This window comes from Phalaenopsis equestris, unplaced genomic scaffold (assembly GCF_001263595.1).
Source record: "Phalaenopsis equestris unplaced genomic scaffold, ASM126359v1 Scaffold000244, whole genome shotgun sequence".
NCBI classification, from domain to species: domain Eukaryota; kingdom Viridiplantae; phylum Streptophyta; class Magnoliopsida; order Asparagales; family Orchidaceae; genus Phalaenopsis; species Phalaenopsis equestris.
Genome location: NW_018164686.1, coordinates 70071 through 93153, shown reverse-complemented (window position 1 = coordinate 93153; position 23083 = coordinate 70071). Strand labels below are relative to the sequence as shown.

The 23083-nt window shown below is 36.1% G+C and overlaps 1 protein-coding gene across 1 annotated transcript in view; it reads left to right on the top strand.

The window, feature by feature from the left end:
- LOC110024087 overlaps positions 1-22633 on the top strand; it is a 42662-nt gene extending 20029 nt beyond the window's left edge. The window contains exons 3-4 of the mRNA XM_020723830.1: positions 20014-21426; positions 22345-22633. Of these exons, the coding sequence (XP_020579489.1) occupies positions 20014-21426; positions 22345-22374 (1443 nt within the window). The 3' untranslated portion in view covers positions 22375-22633. The remainder of the gene's footprint in view (positions 1-20013; positions 21427-22344) is intronic.
- Positions 22634-23083: the final 450 nt, after the last annotated feature.

Below are 23083 nucleotides of genomic sequence, written 5' to 3'. Positions count from 1 at the left end.
TTCGGAAAGAGAAAATGACTTGATGGGTGGTTAAACTCCGTGATTGTCTGTCTATAAATTATGGTAATCATCGTGAATATAGGCATGATGCTGATGTAGATATTGCAAGTGATATAGGTATCAAATTTTATAGGCGGATTTCATTTTAGATGATGTGATGGTTTTAGACGTTATCTTTACTAGACTATGATGATGGTGATGTTGTTTGATTTATTCGTACTATTAAGATAGCATAATTAACTAAACAATATTATTTTGATGGTGCATATTAATTCTCTTGTAGGCGCATCTCGACTTGTTGTGATTGCTGACAACTTATCAAATAGGGTTTGAAATTGATAATAAACCCGTGTATGTCTTGAGCAAGGTTGCTATCATTTTGCATAACATGCAAGTTCAGACAATAAGTTTGAGATTATTAAGGAAGACTACACAAATTATCAGGATTTCATAACAATTTAAGTTGCTCTTCATTCATGTATAATAAGGATTTTTTCATTAAAGATGATTTTTCTCTTCATAGAACTTTGGATTCGTGATTCATTTTTATGATATTTCCTTGTATTGGACTTACATGTTGGAGGCATTCTAGAGTAACTGTAGCTTTGAATGAGGACATGCAATATAAGCCAAGTTTAAATTGAGGCCCTGTTTGGGGCAGCTTATAACCGCGAGCAGCATTTTCAAAACGTCGCCGTTGCGTTTGTTTCATGTGTTCGGGGAGCTTAATGGAAAACAGTCATTTGGCTTTTTGTAATAAATGCGGCTGCAGGATCGACCCTGCAGCCCGCGTCTTCAATCCGAGTCGAGGATTTTTTTCCTCCCATGCCCTTTTGTACATCACCCTCGCTCAACCAATGTTGCCCTAGGCCGCTTCTCCCTCGCCTCTCCCTCAGTTGCTCCTAACGATGGATCTCGGGAGAACCTTTCTCCATCCTCTCTTTTCCGAAATTCCCGAGTTGGCTTCCCTCTGGTATTTTCCTCTATCCTTCTGTCCGTCTCCTCCCTTCGCCCGTCCTGTGTTCTGCTGGGTTCTTGTTGGTGAGATGGTTCACTTCTAGTTGGAACATCTCTAGTACAATGTTTTTCTATATGCATTTTGCGGGTTTAGGGGTTGCAATGGCTTTCCAATTTTGTGGTTGCAATGGTTTTCTGATTTTGTGGGTTTTTTGGTTGGAACATCTCTAATGCAACGGTTGCAATGGTTTTCCGATTTTGTGGATTCCTTTAGGATATTTTGACATTTTTTAGATAATTTTGAAGTAAATTGGGTGAATAAGACTTTGCATGATTTCTCCTTTTCGAATGGCTATTTAGGATTGCTCCTTTGCTATGGTTGCTTTGGCTGGAGGACGTGTTGGAGGTTGTGGTTGATGTCCTTGTTGGTGGCTTTGGGTGTGTGTCGTGCATGGCTTGGGTCTGTGGGTTGTTAGTGGCATGTGAGTGTGTGTGTGTGTGTGTGTGATGTGTTTGTTGGTGGCATGTGAGTGTGTGTGTGTTTGTGGCATGTGGAGGCTGTGTTGGTCGGTGTGGGTGATGTGCCTGTTGGTGCTTTTAGAGGTTGTGTTGGTGGGTGTGGGTGACATGCTTCTTGGTGGCTTTGGGAGTGTTTTGTGCACGGGCTTGGGTCTGTGACTTGGTGGTGTTATGTGAGGTGTGTATCTTATTTTTTTTACTGTTATAAAGTGATTTTTTATTTTTCAAGTATCAAATATATTACTATGATAGTTCTGTTGCAAACAAGATTAATGCACAATGATAGAATGATCATTTATCTACAATCAACTGCAAATTAGTTATTTTCCAATAACACAAACTAAACAACCAACCAACTTATCTGGATCAACATCTGATCAACAACTTATCTTGTTCAACTGCTGTTAATAAGCTACAGATCAACTGCAAATTAGTTATTTTCCAATAACACAAATTAAACAACCAACCAACTTATCTGGATCAACAGCTTATCTTGTTCAACTGCTGTTAATAAGCTACAGCTGCCCAAACAAACCCTGAGATGTTTTCCAAATTGTATCAGAATGCAGAACTATTAGAAGTTATTTCTACTTATTTTTTACCTTTCCCGTTATTTCCTTTTATATGTATTTCCTAGTTTATATCTTTCATTTTTATATTTTAGTTGTTATTAGGAAAATTATGGTTATTATATCTTTCATTTAATATACCCCTTATATCATATATTTATACCCTTTTTGCTGCTTAATAATATCATTCTGCTATATTCCTAAATTCTACATGGTACTAGAGCTTCAAAATTTACATTAGCAGCCAAAACTACCTCTGTGGTCTTCCCCTGTAGGCTTTCGGTCGCTCTTCCTCCCTGTTGGCCCTTCTTGCTGCTGGACCTGTAGGTCTTCCCTGCAAGGATCGAATTGTTGTGCCTCCCAGATTACAACAATTTTCTCTCGTGGAAACACCCTACAAGCTATCTCTACTATGACTACATATGAGACTCTCCGACTGTTCTTTTCCTCTTCCAAAAAGTTGTGGAAAAAGATTTTGTGTTCCAATTCCGGACGGGTTTAAATAAGGACCTTGACAAATTCCAAGGTCGTATTCTTGGCTGAGATTCCCTTTCTTCAACTTGTACGCATTACCGTGGTATGGTGCAAAGAAAGCCAAAGACTTTTCATGGTCGGCACTTCAACTCCTTTAGCCGAGCCGCCCACCTTGGTCTCTAATAACCCTCCTCCACGTCATCACGGGTCAATCACTACTCTTGTGATTACTATCACAAATCCAATCATATACCCGTCACGAGTGTTGGAAGCTCCACAGGAAACCGGCTAATAAACCTTCAACCAAATCCTCTGTTGCTAAGGGTCTTTCTACGACCTCAAAAGTCACGACAGTACAACCGCCTCCCACTCAGAACATCCCAGAATCACCAGAATATATTAAGAGTCAGATAGTGCATTTGATCAAATTATTTGGAATCTAGTCAGCTCTCTTCCGGCCCGTCGACCTCCCATGTTTGTCAGGGTAGCATTTCGATGACACTCTTTGTTTTTGTTTCTAGTCCGTGGATTATTGATTCATGTGTCTTGAACCGTATGACCGGATGTTCTCATGCCTTTCTAACATATTCTTTGTGCTCTGGGAGAGGTATCGTTAAAATTATTGATGGCTCTCCTAGTTGGGTAAAGAGTCTGTTGTTCTAACAACAGACTTGACTCTAGAACCTATGTTATATGTATCTTCTTTAAAGTGTAACCTCTTGTCAGTCAATAAGTTGACATATTACATTGATTGTGTTGCTCATTTTTCTTCTAATTATATCTTTCAGGATCGTCTTTTGGGGAACATGATTGAAATTGTTAAGCGGGTATCTGGGCTCTACTTTTTCCAAGTGAAAAATAGTGTTGACGAGATCACTCTATCAAGTATGTTGACCTTATTTTTGGTTGAGGTTTAGTTTTTCCTCTTTAGTAGCCTAGGGTCTAGCCATAAAAATTTTCTGTTGACTATTCCTAGAGAACTAGAAAATGAATCCTCACCTTTATAAATTCTAAACTTTTCTTTGCTCAACTTGAAGTTCTACATATTGGTCCTAAGCTCTAGCACTTAGTAGGTGGGGTCAATATAGGGAAACTCAAGATGAGTTCCCATAGGAATGCTTGACTTTAGGATTGACCCTAGGTGTTGGTCTGGAGCTGTTTCACTCATTTGCGCTCACTGTTCACTCACTTGCTTCACTCACTTGCACTCACTGTGCACTCACTGTCACTCATTTTCACTCCCGTTCACTCACAACCCTGAACCCAAAACTTGTTGACTTTCATTCCTTGACCCTTTGGGAGACTCATGTAGATGATCTCCTAGACCCTCTAGCCTAAGGTCGGAGTTTAGCTAGCACCAGTACATAGAGGACCCAAATGAAGATTCTATTGGTTCGTGGCTCAAATCAGGATGATTGACACCTCAATTCACCAATTAACCAATTCAGTCTTTTGTCCCCGAAACCAATTTGGACACTTTAATTGACCTCAATTTGATGTCAATTTGCCCCAATTTGAATCCTAAACTCTTATAACAATTCTACACATCAAATTGAACCTTCAATTGGCCCTGGTCAAGCCTCAATTTCACTCGATGTCAACCCACATTCAAAATCCCCAAATTTGCCCCAAATTGACTATGCAAATTGACTACAAATTGACTATGTCCCCAAATTCCACCAAATTGAATGCTAACCCCAAAATTGACACCCAATTGATGTTGAGAACCCTTCATGACATTTCCTTAGACCATTTTGAATCATCAATTTTGACCTAACCCAAACCAAGTCTAACCCAACACCCCGAAATTGGCTAAGTGACCAAAATCCACTAAATTGACCCTCCCAACCAACTCAAAATCACTTCGAACCTTTTCTAAACGTCTCATGACAATCATCTACACCAACCTGATCAATTGAGCCCAAACTAAAATCTTGTCGGGAATCAAATTTGACGCTTTTTTGATCCGATCGGCGATGAGGTTGCCCGGACGACCCCATATGACGAAACGGACTACGCCGATGCGTCCGGAATGTCGGTTTTGCCTAAGGGAGATGTTCATTGCACGACGATGACATGTTCGGGAGAAGATGCACAAAATAGAACTTATTATTATAATAATAATAATAATACTATTATTATTATTGTAATATATAACTTTTTTTTTTCTTTTCTTCCTCTCTCTCTAAAAATCTCTAGGTTCGCTCACGGCTTCTCCCCCTCTCCCGTTCGCACGCCCGAACAAACCCCTCTCTCTCCCTCATCTCCTTCGCGACACGACAAACGCCCATCCCTTATCCCTTATTGCGATCTCCTGCCCCTCTGCTACTTCTCGAGCCGCCCGCATGGGGAGCATCCTGCTCCGCTCGGCTCTTCGAGCCGCACGCGAGGAAGAGATCTCTCTCCATCTCCTTTCCCTCTTGCCTATAAGAAGCCCCATTTGGGGAGGTTTTAGGTTAGCCGAAATTACTGGAGAAGGGGGAGGTGCTGTCGGATTGCTTCTAGAGTTTATCTTGCTCTTCTTGTGTGCTCTATGTCAAGTGGTAACCTATTCCTTCTTTTTTTTCTCTTCATTAGCCATTTGACGTGGTATTTTCCCTTTCATGCTGCAGTTCTTCTTGATGCCTTTATTTGGATGATTGAGAATAAAAAAAAATGAATGAAGTCTTTTAATCTTAAGTTGATGGGTTTATAGTTGCATGCTAGGTGTTTGTTGAAATGATGCAAAGAAATCTAGTTCACCATATTTGCATCAAAGTTAGTGGTGAGACATTTGAATCCTTCCTTTATGCACCTTATGCAAATCCTCGTGTTTAAAAAAAAATAATATGGAACTTGGGTGATTGATTTGTGAAAATCTGGAGTCACCTAGAGGGCCTTGTAGCGTTTCCTACTGTGGCTTTTCTTTATTTTGGAGCATGTGTAAGTGATGATATTTATGGTTGAGCGATGCTAAAACTTTTGCTTTGAAGCTTAGCTTTGTTTCTCTGCCCCCTGTTATTCTCCTATTCAAACTGCATATAGGAGGCTACATTGATTTATCTCCTCTGCTATATGCATGTTTTGGGGGTTCGATTCGGCTCCCCGGGTTGTCTTTCTTTGCTTAAGTTGCATGATATAAATTTGTGAAATGTCTTGCAGCTTGCGGATTCGGTTTTATTCTTGCATGCTATTCACTATTTTAGAGTTTTATGACTTGACGATTTGGTTCAAAGAAACTTTCGTTATATGTTATATATCAATTGGAAGTTATAGAGTTTATAGAAATAAAAAACTTCAACGCTTTTGTTTATGGAATATCTAGAATTAAAAATTCGAGAGCGGATTTATGAAATCTGGAACTTCGGGGTTGTGGTTTTTCTTCGCTTTGGTGGTTTAAAATCGAGGCTTTTAGAAATTTTATTTTGGGTGGCCTATATGTGAAAATTTGAAACTGTGGGTGACTTATTCATGAAAATCTGAAGTTGTGTGGCGTTCTTTTTGCAAAATCTGAAATTCATCGGTTGTTTATTTGCAAAATATGAGTCTTTGAATGGTTTATTTGTAAAATCTGAAACTTATTTGTGTCTTTGAATGGTTTATTTGTAAAATCTGAAATGCATGATAAATGGAAGTTTGGAAGCTTTAGTTGTTGCTCTTCGATGATATTTACTTATTTGGAACAAATGCTAGAAATGAAGCGTTGAAGCTCTTTATTAGTGATATTCTTGTTCAAGTAAATGATGAAATTCATTTCAATGCTGAGACATGTTGGCTTTAGGAATTCATTTATACTTATTTATTTTCCTATTACATGTTCTTATTCGAAGCATGTGCTTGGTGCAAGAAATTTTTTAGGCTTAAGGCTTTACAAGATCTAAGTTCTATAGCTCTGTTGTGACCCATTTCTCGGGCTCGGTTTTGGCCCAGCCCTGTTGTGGCTCGGTTTTGGCCTTGGGTGGTTGCGGTTTTAGCCTTGCTAGGCTCGGTTTTGGCTTGATGTTGGGCTCGGTTTTGTCTTGATGTTGTGGCTCTATTTTAGCTCTGTTGTGGCTGCGGTTTTAGCCTTGTTGTGGCTTGGTTTTGGACCTTGGCTCAGTTTTGGACCTTGTGGGTTTTAGACCTTGTTCTGGCTGCGGTTTTAGCCTTGCTAGGCTCGGTTTTGGCTTGATGTTGGGCTCGGTTTTGGGACCTTATACTGGCTTCGGTTTGGCTTGAGGAAGGGCTCAGTTTGGCCTGAGATCAGACTCGGTTTCACCTTAAATTTGGCTTGGTTCGGTTCTTTTTAAAGGTTGGGTTTTACTTGGAATATTGCTCTATATTTGGCCCCCTCTGTTAGGCTCGTTTTGGTTAAAATGCAGCTATGTTTTTGCCCTTTCGTTGGGCTCGGCTTTAGCCCCCCTTGGCTTCCCCTATTCGAATATATGTGGAGATCTATTCCAAATAATTAAAAATTTTGGTTTGGGGTTTGATTTTTGCTCTTTATAGTTGCTGCCCCTACCCGTGAGTTTGAGATGTGAGCTGCCCTTGTGGTCTTTTTTTCGTGCTACCTTGACTGTGAGATTACGTTGTAGTAGCTGCCCTTGTGGTCTCCTTCTTGCTACCTTGGTCGTCGATCTTACGTTGTAGTAGCTGCCCTTGTGGTATTCTTCTTGTTGCCTTGGTCGTGAGCCTCACCTTGTGATTGCTCTATGAGATAAGTTGGGCTGGTGGCTCTCCTTCTCTGTTGCCTCTGACCGTGAGCATTTATATGGTTTTATCTGGATGATTTCGTGCTTACTTGACATGAGAAGCTTTTGATAAGGATTGGAATTAAATGATTTTGATATTGGCATGATTTTTGGAAGTTTAGAAGGTTGTCGTCCCCTAGATTATTTCCTTTGTTTGATTTGTGAAATATGAAAGACTCTTACAACTTCATTTTGAGGAAGAATAAGGTTGATATGAGTCAGATTCATGAAAGATTTGAAAAATTCATAAGATTGTCGTTTGGGAAGGACTTGGAGGTTTGACATTAAAATTTGGATAACATAAATGCCGCGTTCGAGTTCAGGCTTGGGTATGTGAACATGTAGGCAGTGGAGTTGTTTGTACAATTATAATATTGATGTGGACCCGTTTCGACCTGTTCGAAACAAGATTTGGAAGGGATACCTTTCTTGGGTTGATCCATTTATAAAATTTGAGAAAATGATATCCGTATGAGATTGATTCAAGGACCTTGGGCTCTTCTTTTCGAATCTTTTCGTTATAAGTTTTGAGGGTTGATTCATCCTTCGTCTTTTCGATCTTTTGGGTGGATCAGTTTCTACTCTCTCACCCCTATTTTTATTCTTTTTTTTCATGCTTCTTGGTTTAGGTTTTCGGTGCTTATGTCTGATACATAAGTGCGCATATATAGTTTTTTGTTATATATGAAAACATCAAGCAAGGTCGCAAGTAGGTCGGTTTTGTTTTGGGGCTTAGGGCGGTGATGACAAAGACACACCGGTGGTAGAGCGGATTGATATTTCATCCTATGACATCAGGACCCAACCCAGGGACCCGATGAACTGTAGGATGATAATATCATTTATCGACACAAGACTAGCGGGGGACACGTACCTTTTTAGGTTGTTGGCAGTCCTACGCCCGACGGCGTAATCGACTCGTGGACAACTAACTATACTTTTCAAAACTGATAAGAAACAGATTTGATAAGAACATATACAATAAAAAAAATTTCACTACAAAATTGATACAACTTTCTTTCGTATGTCTGAAATCCATGTGCGTGCTAAAATATAAATTTTAAATATATTGTAGTTTGTTTGTCCACTTGTCGATTACCAGTACCGGACTAAGGAGTAATCTCCTAAGTTGGGTTTAGTAGGACACTCTTCTAGTTGAGTGGCAGACTCTATACATCCGGGTGACTGATAGTAGCCTTCGACGTCCATCGAGTATAAATATATAATATCTGAGCCTAGCCCCGACCTGAGTGCTTGCGGTTTTCTTTCTCCGGATTTTTCATGTGATTTTATTGGAACTTTTGGTAAAGCACTCGTGGTCTTTTTTCGAGATCTTCCCGTGTTTTCGGTGACTTTCTTTAGGTCGCCATTTGTTGTTTTACTTTGAGATTTTCGTTGAGTCATTTGCCGATTTTCTCGAGTTTTCTTTCGTCGTGGGTCATTTGCCGCTCTTTCTTGAGTTTTCTTGGTGGCAGTTCTTTTGTTGATACAATACATGGTAACTTTTTTTTTAATTTCTGTCATTATACTTGTACCTCCTATTGTTTCCCTTACTCACTATACCTTAGAATATGAGGTCAGTAGTTGGTTTCATAGGAGGTACAAGACAACAGATCGTTGATTCAACAATTGAATGTACACTTAAAACTAACATCGAACTCGAAGGTGCTACGACGAGGAGCTTGGAGCTAGCATTGTGGGCAGCACAACCATTTTCAACAACAAAACATGTTTTACTCAGCTAAATCATTCCTTCCTTAGAATTAAACAACAAATCATAGGGTTTCGAGGTTGTTTGCCTAGTGCAACATAAATCTTCAACTTATCGTTAAGCCTTTGTATGACTCTGCTGTACAATTTAAGCCCTAACTTGTTTTAGGATTCCGAAGTTGTCATTCGTGATGACCTAAACGCTCCTATCTTCCAGGTTATTTGTGTGATCGTTTCATACAATTGTAAGCCCTAAAGTGATAAAATTGGCAGGATAAAACATTCAATTAATTTCTCCCCTAAGCTAAACCATAGGATAGCTTGGTAAGTCACCGAGGCTCTCCTCCAGATCTATGACACCCCCTAATTCTTCATCCTTTGGACTCTACAACAAAAAATACTCCAAATTTGAGTCATTCCCCTTTCACTCTTCTTTGTCTGATTTTCGTTGAAAAGTCCTATCCTTTTAACCTCTTTGAAGATAATTTTTCATGATTTTTATCGAGAGTTTTCTTAGGTGACTTCGATTATCTAAGATGTAATTAACTATAGGGGTTTGGCCTTATAGGAAGCTTTTTTGAGAACCCAGCATAATATAAGCCCTATTTTATTCTTCGTATTAAATAAGGGAACTTGTCGGCAAATAAAATGGTTTCACAGACCAAACAAATGTCATATATTTCTTATTTTATTTGATGGAGCCTCATCCTCAAGTCTTGTGTTTATCCTTCGGGATAGATACAGGGTTTGAGACATAGTGCTCTTTCATTTAAACTATAAAAGATATGAGATCAGTTTGATTTAATATTTTTCTAAATTATATATATATATATATTTCGATTCCGGCGGCTCTGACAGCTTCCAACGAGCAACTCCTCCAACCAAAATAGTGCCGACAAAGTAGTTGTAGACTTTCTCAATCCATTGAATGTCTTATTATGCTTTTACACTGTCGTTTGGGTCATTCTAGTTTTCAATATTTTAAAAAAATTTATCCTTTGTTGTTTATTAATAAAAATTTATCTAGTTTTAAATGTAAGATTTGGCAGTTAGCTAAACATCATCGAGTATAATATCCACCACACTTTTACACTCCTTCCACATCTTTTTCACTAATTCATAATGACTCTTGGGGACTCCTCTTGAACGTCTAGTTACACCAATAAACGGTGTTTCCTTTGTTTGATGATCATACTCGAATGACGTAGGTTTATTTCTTAAAAGATAAATCTGAAGCTGTAGTCAGCTTCAAAAAATTTTCATTCATTCATTCATTTTGATGACGACTGTAAATTTTTTAACTCTATATTAGGGGATTTTTTTGTAAGTAAGGGCATTCTCATTCACAACTTCCGTACGGATACTCCTCAATAAAATGAGGTAGACGAGCAGAAAAACTAGCACCTTCTTGAAGTTGCCCGTTCCATTATGTTTCAATCGAATGTCCTTAAACGGTTTTGGAATGATATTGTACTCATCTCCACATATCTCATCAATAGAATCTCCATAAATTTTGTATCACGTTAGCAGTCTTGAGGTTTTGTATTCCTACCAATTGGTCCTCCACTTTAGACCCCAAAATTTTTGGGTGCACGACATTTGTTTGAAACACTTCCCCAACTCATAGCATGATTTCTGGTGAATCAAGTGTATCTTCCTTGGTTATTTTGCCACTTAAAGGGCTATCGGTGCTTCGATCCTATCACAAATGAACTCTATGTTGATGTTTTCTTCTTTGAAATTGTTCCCTATTTCCTGACACTGCCTTGAGGGGTGTGGTGAGGGGGGGGGGGGGGGGGGAGCTAGATTTTTTGGACACTACTCCTTTCCCGATTCTGTTAGATATGCACCCACTCCACCACTGTTCACGAAAAACCATCTGTCTCACTAGATGGACCATCTACCAGACTAACATCTCCTCCACCCACTCTCCGTGTCTATACTTGACGCATCAAACCCTCGGTGGAGACCTGTCCCAATCTCCTTACTCTTGAGCCCGCTACCTCTTTTCAAGACTTGGAATCCGCCCTGGTTGCGGAGATTACTCTTGCTTCAAATGAGAAGGTGAGTTCTACCATTGAGGTATGCAATCAAACTTGCTCTCTTTATTCTATGACAAAATGTCTTATTCCACAACTTGTCGCCGACTTACAAAGCATTTGCCACTTCCTTGAAGGATCATCGTCTTCCATCCACTATTGAGGCAACATTAGTGGACCCTTTATGGAAGGCTGCAACAATTAATTAGACGAATGACCTTCACTGAGATCATGTATGGGTTACTGTTGATTTTCTTTGGGGAAAGAAAGCAGTTGGTTGTCGGTGGATCTTCATCACCAAATTTAACTCTAATGGAAGTTTTAAACCTAACAAAACACGGTTTGTCACCAAAGGCTACTCACGAGCATGCAGAGTTGACTATGACGAGACGTTTGCTCCGGTTGCGAAACTGAGCACCATTCAATTCCTGTTATTCCTCATTGTGAATTTAGACTGGCTCTTACTCCAACTGGATGTTAAGAATGCTTTCATTAATAGCGATTTCACAGAGGTGTACATGTCTCTGCCGCTAGGCTTTGACTCTACTTCTTCTCAGGAACAAATGTGTCAACTGTAGAAGTCCCTCTAAGGACCGAAGAAATCCCCTCAGGCCTGGTTCGACAAGTTTAACGGGTCATGGGTTCTCTCAGACTCAATTTGACCATACTCTCTTCTTTCGACTTTCCTGTAGTGACCAAATTGCCATCCTTATTGTCTATTTCAACGATATTGTGCTCACAAATAATGGATTACCAACCTTTGAATCTCTTAAAGGCATCCTCGTTGCATCCTTTGAAATAAAGGACTTGGAGTCTCTCCGATACTTATTAGGCATGTAACTTGCCCGGTTTTGTCGGGGCATTTGCCTTTCCTAGCGCAAATATGTGATGAACCTATTGACAGAGACCAAAACCTTCTAATTTGCAAACTAGTGGTTGTTTCAATGGACCCCAATGAGAAATTAACTAATGTTCCCAATATTGTTCCACACTTTCAGCGCCTTGTGGGGAACTCAATTATCTCGCCCATATGCGTCCCGATGTTCGCTACGCGATAGGTATTGTAAGTTAGTCATGCATGACCCCTATAAGCATCATCTCACAGTTGTTCACCGGATCCTCCAGTACGTAAATTGTACACATGGCTCGGGTTTGTTATTCTCGTGTCACACCTCTCGTTCTATTGCATTTTATGTGGTTGTTGATTGGGCTAGATCTATCCATGATCACCGATCTACCTCGGAGTATTGCTCATTCGTGTGGGGTAATTTTATCACCTGGAAAAGCAAGAAACAGTTGGTGGTTGCTCGAAGCAATACAAATGCCGAGTTTCGTTCAATGTCTTTGGAAATTTGTGAAGCGTTTTGGTTATGCATCATGCTCCACGAATTGCCTATGTCGGTCTCTGCTCCTTTACAGTTGTTCTTTGATAATAAAGCCGCAATTAGCATTGCTCATACTCCAATCTAGCATGATCGTACCAAGTATGTAGAGATTGATTGTCTCATCAAGGAGAAGCTCGATTCCAGGAAGATTTGTGTTCTATTTGTCTCATCTAGTGATAAACTCGCAAGCATTTTCACAAAAAACCTTCTTCGACTGTTGTTTGATGACTTCAAATCCAAGTTTAATATGGTTGACATCTATGTTTTAAATTGAGGGCAAGTATTATAAGTTATTTCTATTTATTTTGTTACCTTTCATGCTATTTTCTTTTATATGTATTTCCTAATTTATGTATTTCTTTTCTATCTTTTGGGTGTTATTAGGAAAGATTTTGGTATTATATCTTTCCTTTTCTAAACCCTTGTATCATGGATATATACCCCTTTTACTGTTGAATAATATCATTTTGCTCTATTCCTAAATTCTAGAAAAACATATCGCTGGCTTTATACACAATACTTGTTCCATATAAATCTTGGGAGAAGGTAAGCTTGAACTTCATATTAGCATTATCACAAATATTATTGAGTCATAATTCCTTCTTTGTTATGGTTAATTACTTTTTCAAAGATGGCTTATTTTCTTTAATATTTTAAAATTATTTACATGTCTCATATAACAAAATTATATTTTAGTGAAGTGGTTAAATTGCATTATTGATCCAAAACATTTTTATGTAATAGAGATGTAAATTTTTTTAGTTATTTTTGAATAGTTATGAGGAAAATATTGGAATCCAATTTTTAAGGGAAATTTACATACTTAGCACACAATCTTATGTTTTTACATACCTCACACCTAAACTTTTAAGCACTAAACTTATGTATTTACACATGTAACACTTAGGTATGCATGAAAAGATGTATTTCACTTTTAAAAAGTTGTAATAGTACTATTTATGGTGTGATATTAAATATTTGAGTGCTATGTGTGTAATTATGAAAGTTTAGCTGTGAGATATGTAAATAGATAAGAATTGTGTGTTATGTATGTAAATGCCCCATTTTTTAATTGTCTATCACCCACAAATAAATGTTTATTCGATAGTGAATAGGAGTCTTGGTGATTTGCTATGTTGCTTAACTTAGAAGTATAGATTTGGGTGGGATAGATATACGATTGACTTAGTTTGTATATAATTTATCTATTAGTGGTATAAGCACGATTTTATTTGAAGTTGCAAATGTTATTTGCCTAATAAACTCATAGATCGTACTGAACTTCTTGTTGAATCTAAGCTTTAGTGAATTTCCGTGGTATATACATGATTTGCATGATTTTTTTTTGCAGGGGATTATTTATTAATTATTACAATTATAATATTTTTGTTTGATGGACACAAATGTTGTGAAATATCGAGTATATAAGATAATGGCACACCTGAATCCAAAGAGTTTTCCTTCTGAAACTTTTAAGAAATTAAATGCTAGGTAGGTAAGGCCATATACAATTTTGTTATGCATTGGGACCAACATGTAGAAATTGAAAATTTCGATAAGTCGTGGTATAAGTCGGTCTTTAACATACTTTATTTAACTTTATTTCATAATCTTTGCTGTGCTGCTGTCAATATCTTGAATTTTCTTCTCTTTCTTTTTTTTTCCTTTGGGGCGATTACATACAGGACACCCAAAACATTGCTATTTATTATTCAAGCACCCTCTTTCATCCATTTTTCAAATTCTCACTCAAATATTAAAGGCCTTGATAAAACCCCAACCCATTGTTTTCATATTTATCAATTCAGGATGGTTTGATCGTTGCACATGTAAATGCATCGGTTTGATAGTTCAAAAAATTACCTAGGTGCTTGTTTTGTAAATGGCAATGTTTTTTTTGTGCTCTTTATGTAAGAACCCCTGATCCTTTTTGTGAATTCACATTGTACGTCCTAACCAGAAAAAAATATTCAGCTTTTTCCTGAAGCAATTATGGATAATATTGGCTTGAAAAAACAACATCTGATCATCCATGAACTATTCAATTGAGATCATAGTAGTTATGCTCAGATTAACTTGAATTTCAAGTGTTCTATTTGTTGAATCTATTTTTTTTGAAGACGTTTAGATAAGATGGAAATTTCACAGTGTCTTGCATCAAACGTCTAAAAAGGTGATGAGTCATACTAGTTATAATAATATATTTTATTTTCAGTGAGTTGTATCAATGTGTTTCATTTTAATTTAGTTTATTCTGTGTAAAACATGCCTATGATGTTGATGCCTCTGCAAATGTGATGCGTACTTGAGTATTTTGAATAGCCTTTAAGGGTAACTCTGTAATTTGTATTAGCGCATTCAAGATTTAGAATGACATCCGTATCCATCTGGTGTTTCTGCATGGTTTCCAATTATTATCATGATACGATCCATAACAAAAAGACAGGGAGCAAATAGCATTAAATATGTGGTAAAATCCAATATGGAGCTAATTTGATTAATATCAAAGCAATAAATAAGATACAAGGGTTGATCTATAATTTGAGAGGTAGATCGTCTCTTCACACACCCTAGACGCTGCTAGGAACATAAAAAGAAGAAAAACTATAGCAAATCAAAATATAAAACAAACTATTGCAAATTTTCCCTAATAAATACAAGAGAAGATGCCCTTTCAAATTGTTCCCCCAAACCCCCCTTGATTCTCCTCTCTTACGTGATTAGCGGTTGTGTGGGCTCTACCTGAGCACTAAAATCATGCTCAGCCTCTCTAGGTTGAGCCGGTTGGCTTGGCTAGGCCACCGGCTGGTTTGGCTAGGTTTGAATTTGTTGATCGCCATACGGCTGGGTGCGATTTAATTTAGTGTAATATAGTATTTACAAATTAGGTATTTTAATTTGAAGAAAATGAGCTCAAGTTGATTTCATTGATTCCCTACAGTTTGAATAATTGAGTTAACTACGAGTAATATATCACCCTGAAAGATAATACACTACTTGATAATAAACTTAATTAAATAAACTATAGAAATAAATGACTTCCGTTTGATCTGCAAGTTTGCATGGCAAGTTTGCAAGTTTGCATGATGACCGATAGATTCCTCTATTCGATATGGGAGTCAAATATGATTTATTTTAAGTCTGGGTTTTTTTAAGTTCCCTATAAGCGCAAACCCCTATAGTTAATTACATCTTAAGGGAATGAATCACTTAAGAAAACTCTCAATAAAAATCAGAAATCTTTTATTTTCATTAATTCAAAAGGAAGGATTTTCAACGAACATGATTGTGAAATTTCCAATAGGGATTTGTTCAAAGGTGAAAGATTTTATTTGAAGAATCAAAGGAAGAAAAGTAGTAGAGATTATAAGTCCAGAATAGGTTTTTGGTAATCCTCCAAACTATCCTAATGTTTGGCTCGATTTAGGACGATATTAATTTAAGTTAACTCTTGTCAGTTTTATTAATTAGGGCTTAGATTTGTGTAATGATGATTTACACTAAAAGACTATAAAGATATGAGGTTTTACGTCGAGTGACTACCTCAGAATCCTAAAACAAGTTAGGACATGTTGCATATCGGGACTATGCAGCCTAACAAAAAGAGAGGTTTTATGTCATAAAAGACAACCTCAGAATCCTAAGGATTATTATTTAAACTAAATAAATGTCTTGAAGGAGCTGCCCAAGAAGTCTGCTCCAAGTTCCTTGTTGAAATGTCTTCAAGTCTTCAAGTCTTCCAATCTTATTATTAAAAGTTTTATTTATTTCGATAATTTTATAGTGAATTAATTAAAGAGTAGTGGATGTATAATTCAAACCTGAGCCAATGCTAAGTTCACTTAAGCTCAGTAATTCCCTAGTGTTATGATTTCTTGGTTATTCTTAATCTAAGCAACTTTTATTTCTTCATTATTTGTCTTTAACACATGCATTCTATTTTGATAAAAGCAGTAAAAACATACATTGAGATACAAAAATCAATAAATAGAACGAATAAAAAAATAATATTTTATTAATTTTTTTTATTAAATTTTAATTATTTAATTAGTGGTAACCCAATCAAGATGTTTATGGCTCCGTCGTCCCGGGTCGCTGGTTGGCTTAGTCCGAAAGGTGGTTACTCATCAGGACCGGAAGATTCTTGTCAACATCTACAGAATGCATCGTCGAAGAAATCTTCGTGAACTAGAGTGAAAATGGTTTAAGCTGTGTTATGTGATCTTTGTGATTAAAATTTGATTAATTCTTGAATTACTTTATTGATTTTAGGGCTGAAATGTTTTAGGTTGTTTACATCTTATTGTCGGATTTTAAGTGTTTTATTCACTTGTTATTATTTATATTGTTATTACTTATGTGAAGTTGACGACTTCGAAGCTGACTTAACATCAAAGCCATGCTTTAAAGCTTTGTTGACATTTAAAGCTTTGTTACATTTGATTTGGTTTAAGTTTAAGTTTTAATATGTTTTATGTAAATTTTACCCATCCCGATGTGTTTTATTTTATTTCTTAATTGATGTTCAAGTTAAGGGATTTAGGTTTAATTTAGGTTTAAGGTTATATCTAAAAGGTTCTTCTATGTTTAACCTATGGGTTAGGTTTTGACTTAAGGCTTAGGGTAGGTTTAGCTTAAGGCTAAATTATGATTTAGGTTTGCTTTTCCTAAAAATTAGGGTTAGATTAGGGTTAACTAACTTGAAGTTTAGGTTAACTAATCCTATTGATTTATGATTAACTTACCTAAAGTTTAGGTCGACTAATCCTATTGGTTTAGGATTAACTAACCTAATACTTAAGTTGACTAATCTTATTGGTTTAGGGTTAACTAACATGAGGTTTAGGTTAACTAATCCTATTAGTTTACGGTTAACTAACATAAGACTTAAGTTAACTAATCCTGATGGTTTAGGGTTAACTAACCTTAAGGTTAAGCATTTTAGGATAAACACATTGGTTTAGGGTTAACTAACCTGATAAGATTTAGGTTAACTAATCCTATTGATTTAGGGTTAACTAACCTAGGGTTTAGGTTAACTAATCATATTGGTTTAAGATTTAGGTTAACTAATCCTATTGGTTTAGGGTTAACTAACCTAGGGTTTAGGTTAACTAATCTTATTTGTTTAGGGTTAACTAACCTATGATTGAGGTTAACTAATCCTATTGGTTTAGGGTTAACTAACCTAGGGTTGAGGTTAACTAGACCCATTGGTTTAGGGTTAACTAACCTAGGGTTCAAGTTAACTAATCCCATTAGTTTAGGGTTAATTAACCTAAGGTTCAGGTTAACTAATCCTATTGATTTAGGGTTAGGTTAACTAATCCTACTGATTTAGGGTTAACTAATCTAGGATTTAGGCTTAGCTAATCCTATGTATTTAGGATTAACTAACTTAGGATTTAGGTTAACTAATCCTTTTTTTTTTGTTAGGTTCCTGCATAGCCCCGATATGCAATATGTCCTAACTTATTTTAAGATTCTGAGGTAGTCACTCGACGTAAAACTCATATCTTTTTAGGTTTTTTGTGTAAATCATCATTACACAAATCTAAGCCCTAATTAATAAAATTGACAAGAGTTAACTTAAATTAATATCGTCCTAAATCGAGTCAAACATTAGGATAGTTTTCCAAATCTATATTTGGCTCGATTTAGGACGATACATAAAACTAGCAATCAACAGATAGAGTTTTCCAAATCTATGTTCATGAACTATTTAGTTTGTTTTTTTGACAGCCCTAATAGTTACTACCTGATGTTTGTTTCTATTCTAGCTATAGCTAGATCTTCTCGTGTTAACTTCTTTGTGGAAAATTCTAGAGTAGAATGCTATAAATAGAAATCTGAAGACTTATTTTTCAACTTTCCTCTTTTGTTGTGTGACTTATTGTATTTAAGTTCTCCGAGTGCTTCATAGATTTGGAAAACTACTTTTGGAGGCAAAACTCCTCGTCCCAGTTTGAGGTTTATTGCTTCTCTTTAAGGTGATTTCTATCTTTGGTTTGACATTTTAATTTATTAGACATTGATTTTATGTGGTGGCTAAACTTTTGTCAAGTGATATACACTCGTACACTCATTTACTTTTTGAAGTGTGAACTTCTTTAGTTGTTGATTTTTAATATTGTCCACTGTTTTGTTATGGAATTTTCGATTTTGAGCAATTGTTAGTTATCTTTTGGATAGAATAAAGCATTTTTGCTGTTTTTACATTAAAAGTGATAAATTTTTGCTAAAATTATTAATCAGTAACCTATGAATTGCTATTTCAAATACAATAAGGTCGTATTTAACATGAGAGAAAACCCCCTCCATTAATTAAAGCTACATAACTTTTTTGATCCTCCTAAGTAAGGAAATAGGAGAGCGGGACGGATTCAGCCTGTAATATCCTTTCCTAAATTATTCCACATGGTAACACAAATATAGATACTTTACAACCCTATTTGTCCATTGGCTCTGGTAATATGAAATCATATTTAGGACTTTCTACAGGAATTTCAGTTTCATAATCAAGAAATAATTTTGTTTCTATTAAAAGCTCAAATTCAGATTTTGGTGTAGATTTAGGCTATGTTTTAATATACGTTCAATATCGGTTTCTAATTCATGAAGTGTGAACAAATAGTATGACCTTATGGTATTCCAATAGTTGTGTAGAAATGTTTTGGTGACCAAGTATAGCTTTTACTATTTTTCTCTTTTCTTTTATAGGTGTTGTCCAATTGTCTCTTTAATATTGTCGTTTTCATTTAATCCATAGATTTACCACTGATCAATTTTAACATTCTCAAGTTTTGCCATCCAGGCTTAATGTTACGATGCTGTCCAATATTGAAAACGATATAGCTTAGTTGTTTAATTAAGGCCTTATAAATTTAGAGTTGTTTTTAAAATATTTTTAATTGCGTAGTACGCCTGAATGGTAACTAGAATTATTTGTTAGGAAAAAAAAAAATTAAGGCTTTTCAGTTTCTATTGAGGTCACCTAGGAGCTGATTGTAAAGCAAAGCTTATTCAGGATAAAGTGGTAAATTTGCCACCTGCCAAACTATTTATGAAAGTAAAATTCTAGACGCATGAATGGAAGAAAGCTAAAGATTTAAAAAATTTCTCATATTTCACTGTGATGAACTTAGTATACGTCGAGAAAAGAAACATGATACCTTTTGTAGCGTAGTGTACGCTAGGGATCCATACCAACGAGCTCATTGTGGAGTGAGTATTTAGCTGTCTTATGCAGTTGTGCCCTGCTTATAATCAATAGAATTATTTTAGATAGATTTGCTATCTTTAAAAAAAAATTAAACACGGTTGGAGAGGCTGTTAGAAGAAAATATTATTGTTATCCCTTGAATAAATCATGATTAGATTTTTAATATAGTCCAAAATTCAACCTTAATAATTTCTGATTCTGATGTAGTTCAGCAATATTCATCTGAGTTGGTAATTCTCTTGCAATAACTTGTTATAGTCTGTTACTTGTGCTCATCGGCATGACAATATTTATATTTAAACTTTATTTTGTTTTCATTTAGCCAAAATTATCCATATGATGCTCTAAAAAGTAAATTACTATTATTGTTATTATTATTATTATTTCTGAAATTGGGATTTTGCCACATTATTCCCTTATCTTTTGCAGATTAGAGAAGCCGAGAAGGAAGCTTTGTATCAGGCAAAGAAGATTGACGAGCTTGAACTTCAGCTTGGGGAAGCAGAGGATACAATAGTTGATCTTAGAGAAGATCTAAAAAAAGTGAGGGAAGAATTGATGATAATAAAAAATGGTTCAGTTTGGCCATTGAGTGAAGGAAACATAAATGAAATCTTTATGGCATCCAAAAATGTAGGGAAGGAAACTAGTTCTGGTAACTTGAATGGACTTGGAAATATGCCAATTATCTCTAATAATATGACATCATTGACTCAGAAAACCACTGATACCGATCTGTGTTGCCTTCGAAATGCTGAAAAAGCTGAATATCCTAAAGAATTTTCAGAGGGTGAATCTCCAGGAAACACTGATTTGGCTTCTATAATATGGAGAAAAGTACCTGAGCTTTATAGGAAAGGTTATACCCAACGAATCCATGCACTGGAGCATGATTTGATATCTTCAAAGGGGCCTGATCTTCAAATTCCCTGTAAAACAGATTCTGCAATTTCAGATAATAGAACAACACAGGTTAAGGATGCTTTGATGTTTAAAGTGACAGAGGAAGAAATAGGCTTCTGCCACACTGTAGATACTGAACAAGAACCAGGTTGCAGTGGGAAAGTTTATTCTATTTCCTCCGATGGATTTTTGTCACCCAGAAAGAAAAGAATGATAAATAACCAGTCGAATGCTTTCCCTGATGGTATTTTTTCAGATGAATTAAAGTCTTGTATCATTAGCTCTAAGTTCACGGTCCATGATAATTGGAATGAAACCGAAGCACCCAAGGAAACTCGAACTCCTTTTATTGGTGAAACTACAGAAGATAGAAAGTGTTTTGCAGAGATTTCTGCAGAAAAGGAAAGTTTGATGTTGAATAGATGTAGATTGGATGCGTCTATAAAGATGGAACGAATGGAGATCAAGCAGTGCTCCAAAGGAATAACCTGCCAAAACTTTCAGAAGCAAAACCAGTCTGTTTGTGAAGATAAATTTCTGCAGAATTCATTGAGTAACAGTGAATATGCGAATGATCGTTTCTTAGAAAGGACATTTTCCATTGAGGAAGATGTAGAAAATAGAAGAGAAGTGGCGATAGATTCAAAGGAAGAAGAGGAAAATTTAACAGAAAATTCGGACGATCTAAAAACTGAAACCAAAGATATCGCAAATGGAACTGCTCAAACTGGAACAGATAAATTCCTGAAATATACCTTCCAGAGGAAAAGAAAGAAGGAATTTTCTCCTACAAAAAATGAGATCAACTTCGCTGAGAAAAAGCCAACTTTGAAGCCAAAATCTGTGGATAAGCAAAATTCAGTGCCTGTATCTTCGAAATCTAGTTTGGCAACTGACTTACCTCGAGATAATAGGCGACTCGTTCAAGTTGCTCGCCAGGTTTGTCATTTCTACAGTTATGTTGAGAACTATGCCAATCTTAACAGTCTTTATTTATACCCATCTTAAGAATTAGTCTGAAATTAAAAATTATGGCCTCATTTGGTTAAACTTCCAAACTGTTTTCTTTTCACAAAAAAAGTTATTTCTTTATTTAGGAACTTGTTTGATTATTATGCTTTTTAAAAAACTCTTTTCATACGATTTCGGGACTGATTATTAAATAAAAATGAATTAGTGGGTTCTAATTGAAATAACATTGTTATGTATTGATGGAAACCTTTGAATTCATAATGATAACTTTGGAACTACCAATCTGTAGCAAGGAAATGTTTAATGTGATTCAGTGAAGTATGAGGATTAGAGGTAAATATAAGGGGAATGGATGCAGGTAACTGCTAATCTGTGCTTATAATTAATAAAAAACTAAGCTTCTCAACTCCATATGATTTCTCTCTCTTGTAAGTCTTTATGGTTTACATAAATTGTAATTGGAAAGCTAGGTTTAATACAACCGTTATTGGGGCCGATGGAAAAAGGGAACTAAATCGAATTGGTGACGGCTGTTGACTGATCTGTGAATAAATGGATTTGAGTAGACAAAAATGACAATTATTGTGAATGATTGAGCTCATAATAGATTGATAAGAAAATCAGAATTTTGGGCTAACACCCAAACTTTCATATTTACATAAAACATCACATAAAAAATTAACATTATTAAATTTTTAGAAGTGAAATATACATTTTCTTGCATATGTTTATGATACCAAAGCATTATAAATGTAAAATTAAACTTTATGTGTTATACATGTGAATACCTAGGAATTGTGTGGTATGCATGTAAATCTCCCTTTCAATTTTTATCTATTGGAATGATATTATTGAATTGTACATATTCCTTCTGTTCCTTTTCAGCTGATTTCTTTGTCTGAGAAGAGGTGGTGATGTTCTTTCTTCCATTCATCTTTTTGATCCAACAAGAAAATTTCCATCCAGAAACATATTTCAGAAGATGGCCAACCGCTCAATGCTGGAGAGGGGCTGCTGTCAGAATATCACAATTAATTTGTTGTGGTATGAAAACATTAGGCATGGCTCTGTTAGCTAAAGGTTGAATCTAGAAAATGTTAGATGCATATATCAAAATAGCAGAGCTGCTGCGTTGTAAAATGTGGAATATGAGAATGCAGGCCTCTTTGCTGGGGAAAAGTAACATCAGGCTCACCTCTATAGTGTCGATCCTGAGCTTAATAATAAGCTACCTCAAAATTTGAATGCCTCTGAAGGTACTCACTATCGTAATTGTGTCAACATTCTAAACTGCCAATCCTTTCATTTATCAGCTCTATGCTCTTCCGCTGCAAGGTCAACTCATCCATCAAATCAGTGAGAGTAGGGGAACTAGAAGGTGGAAGGTCATAACTTATAGAGGAAACATCTCTACTAGTAGAAGGTTCTTGACTTCTACTCCCAATTCTCCATTTCTCATGGGATTCATAAGTCTTCAAATTAGCTTTACTAATTTCATAGGGTAAACTCATTCTTGCTCTGAAGTCATCTGTTGGAGAAAATATTGTGTATGGAGTTTGAGCGCAAAACTATGTTCAAACAACGGATGTGATACACCGGATGGAGCGGATGAAAAAAAAATTGC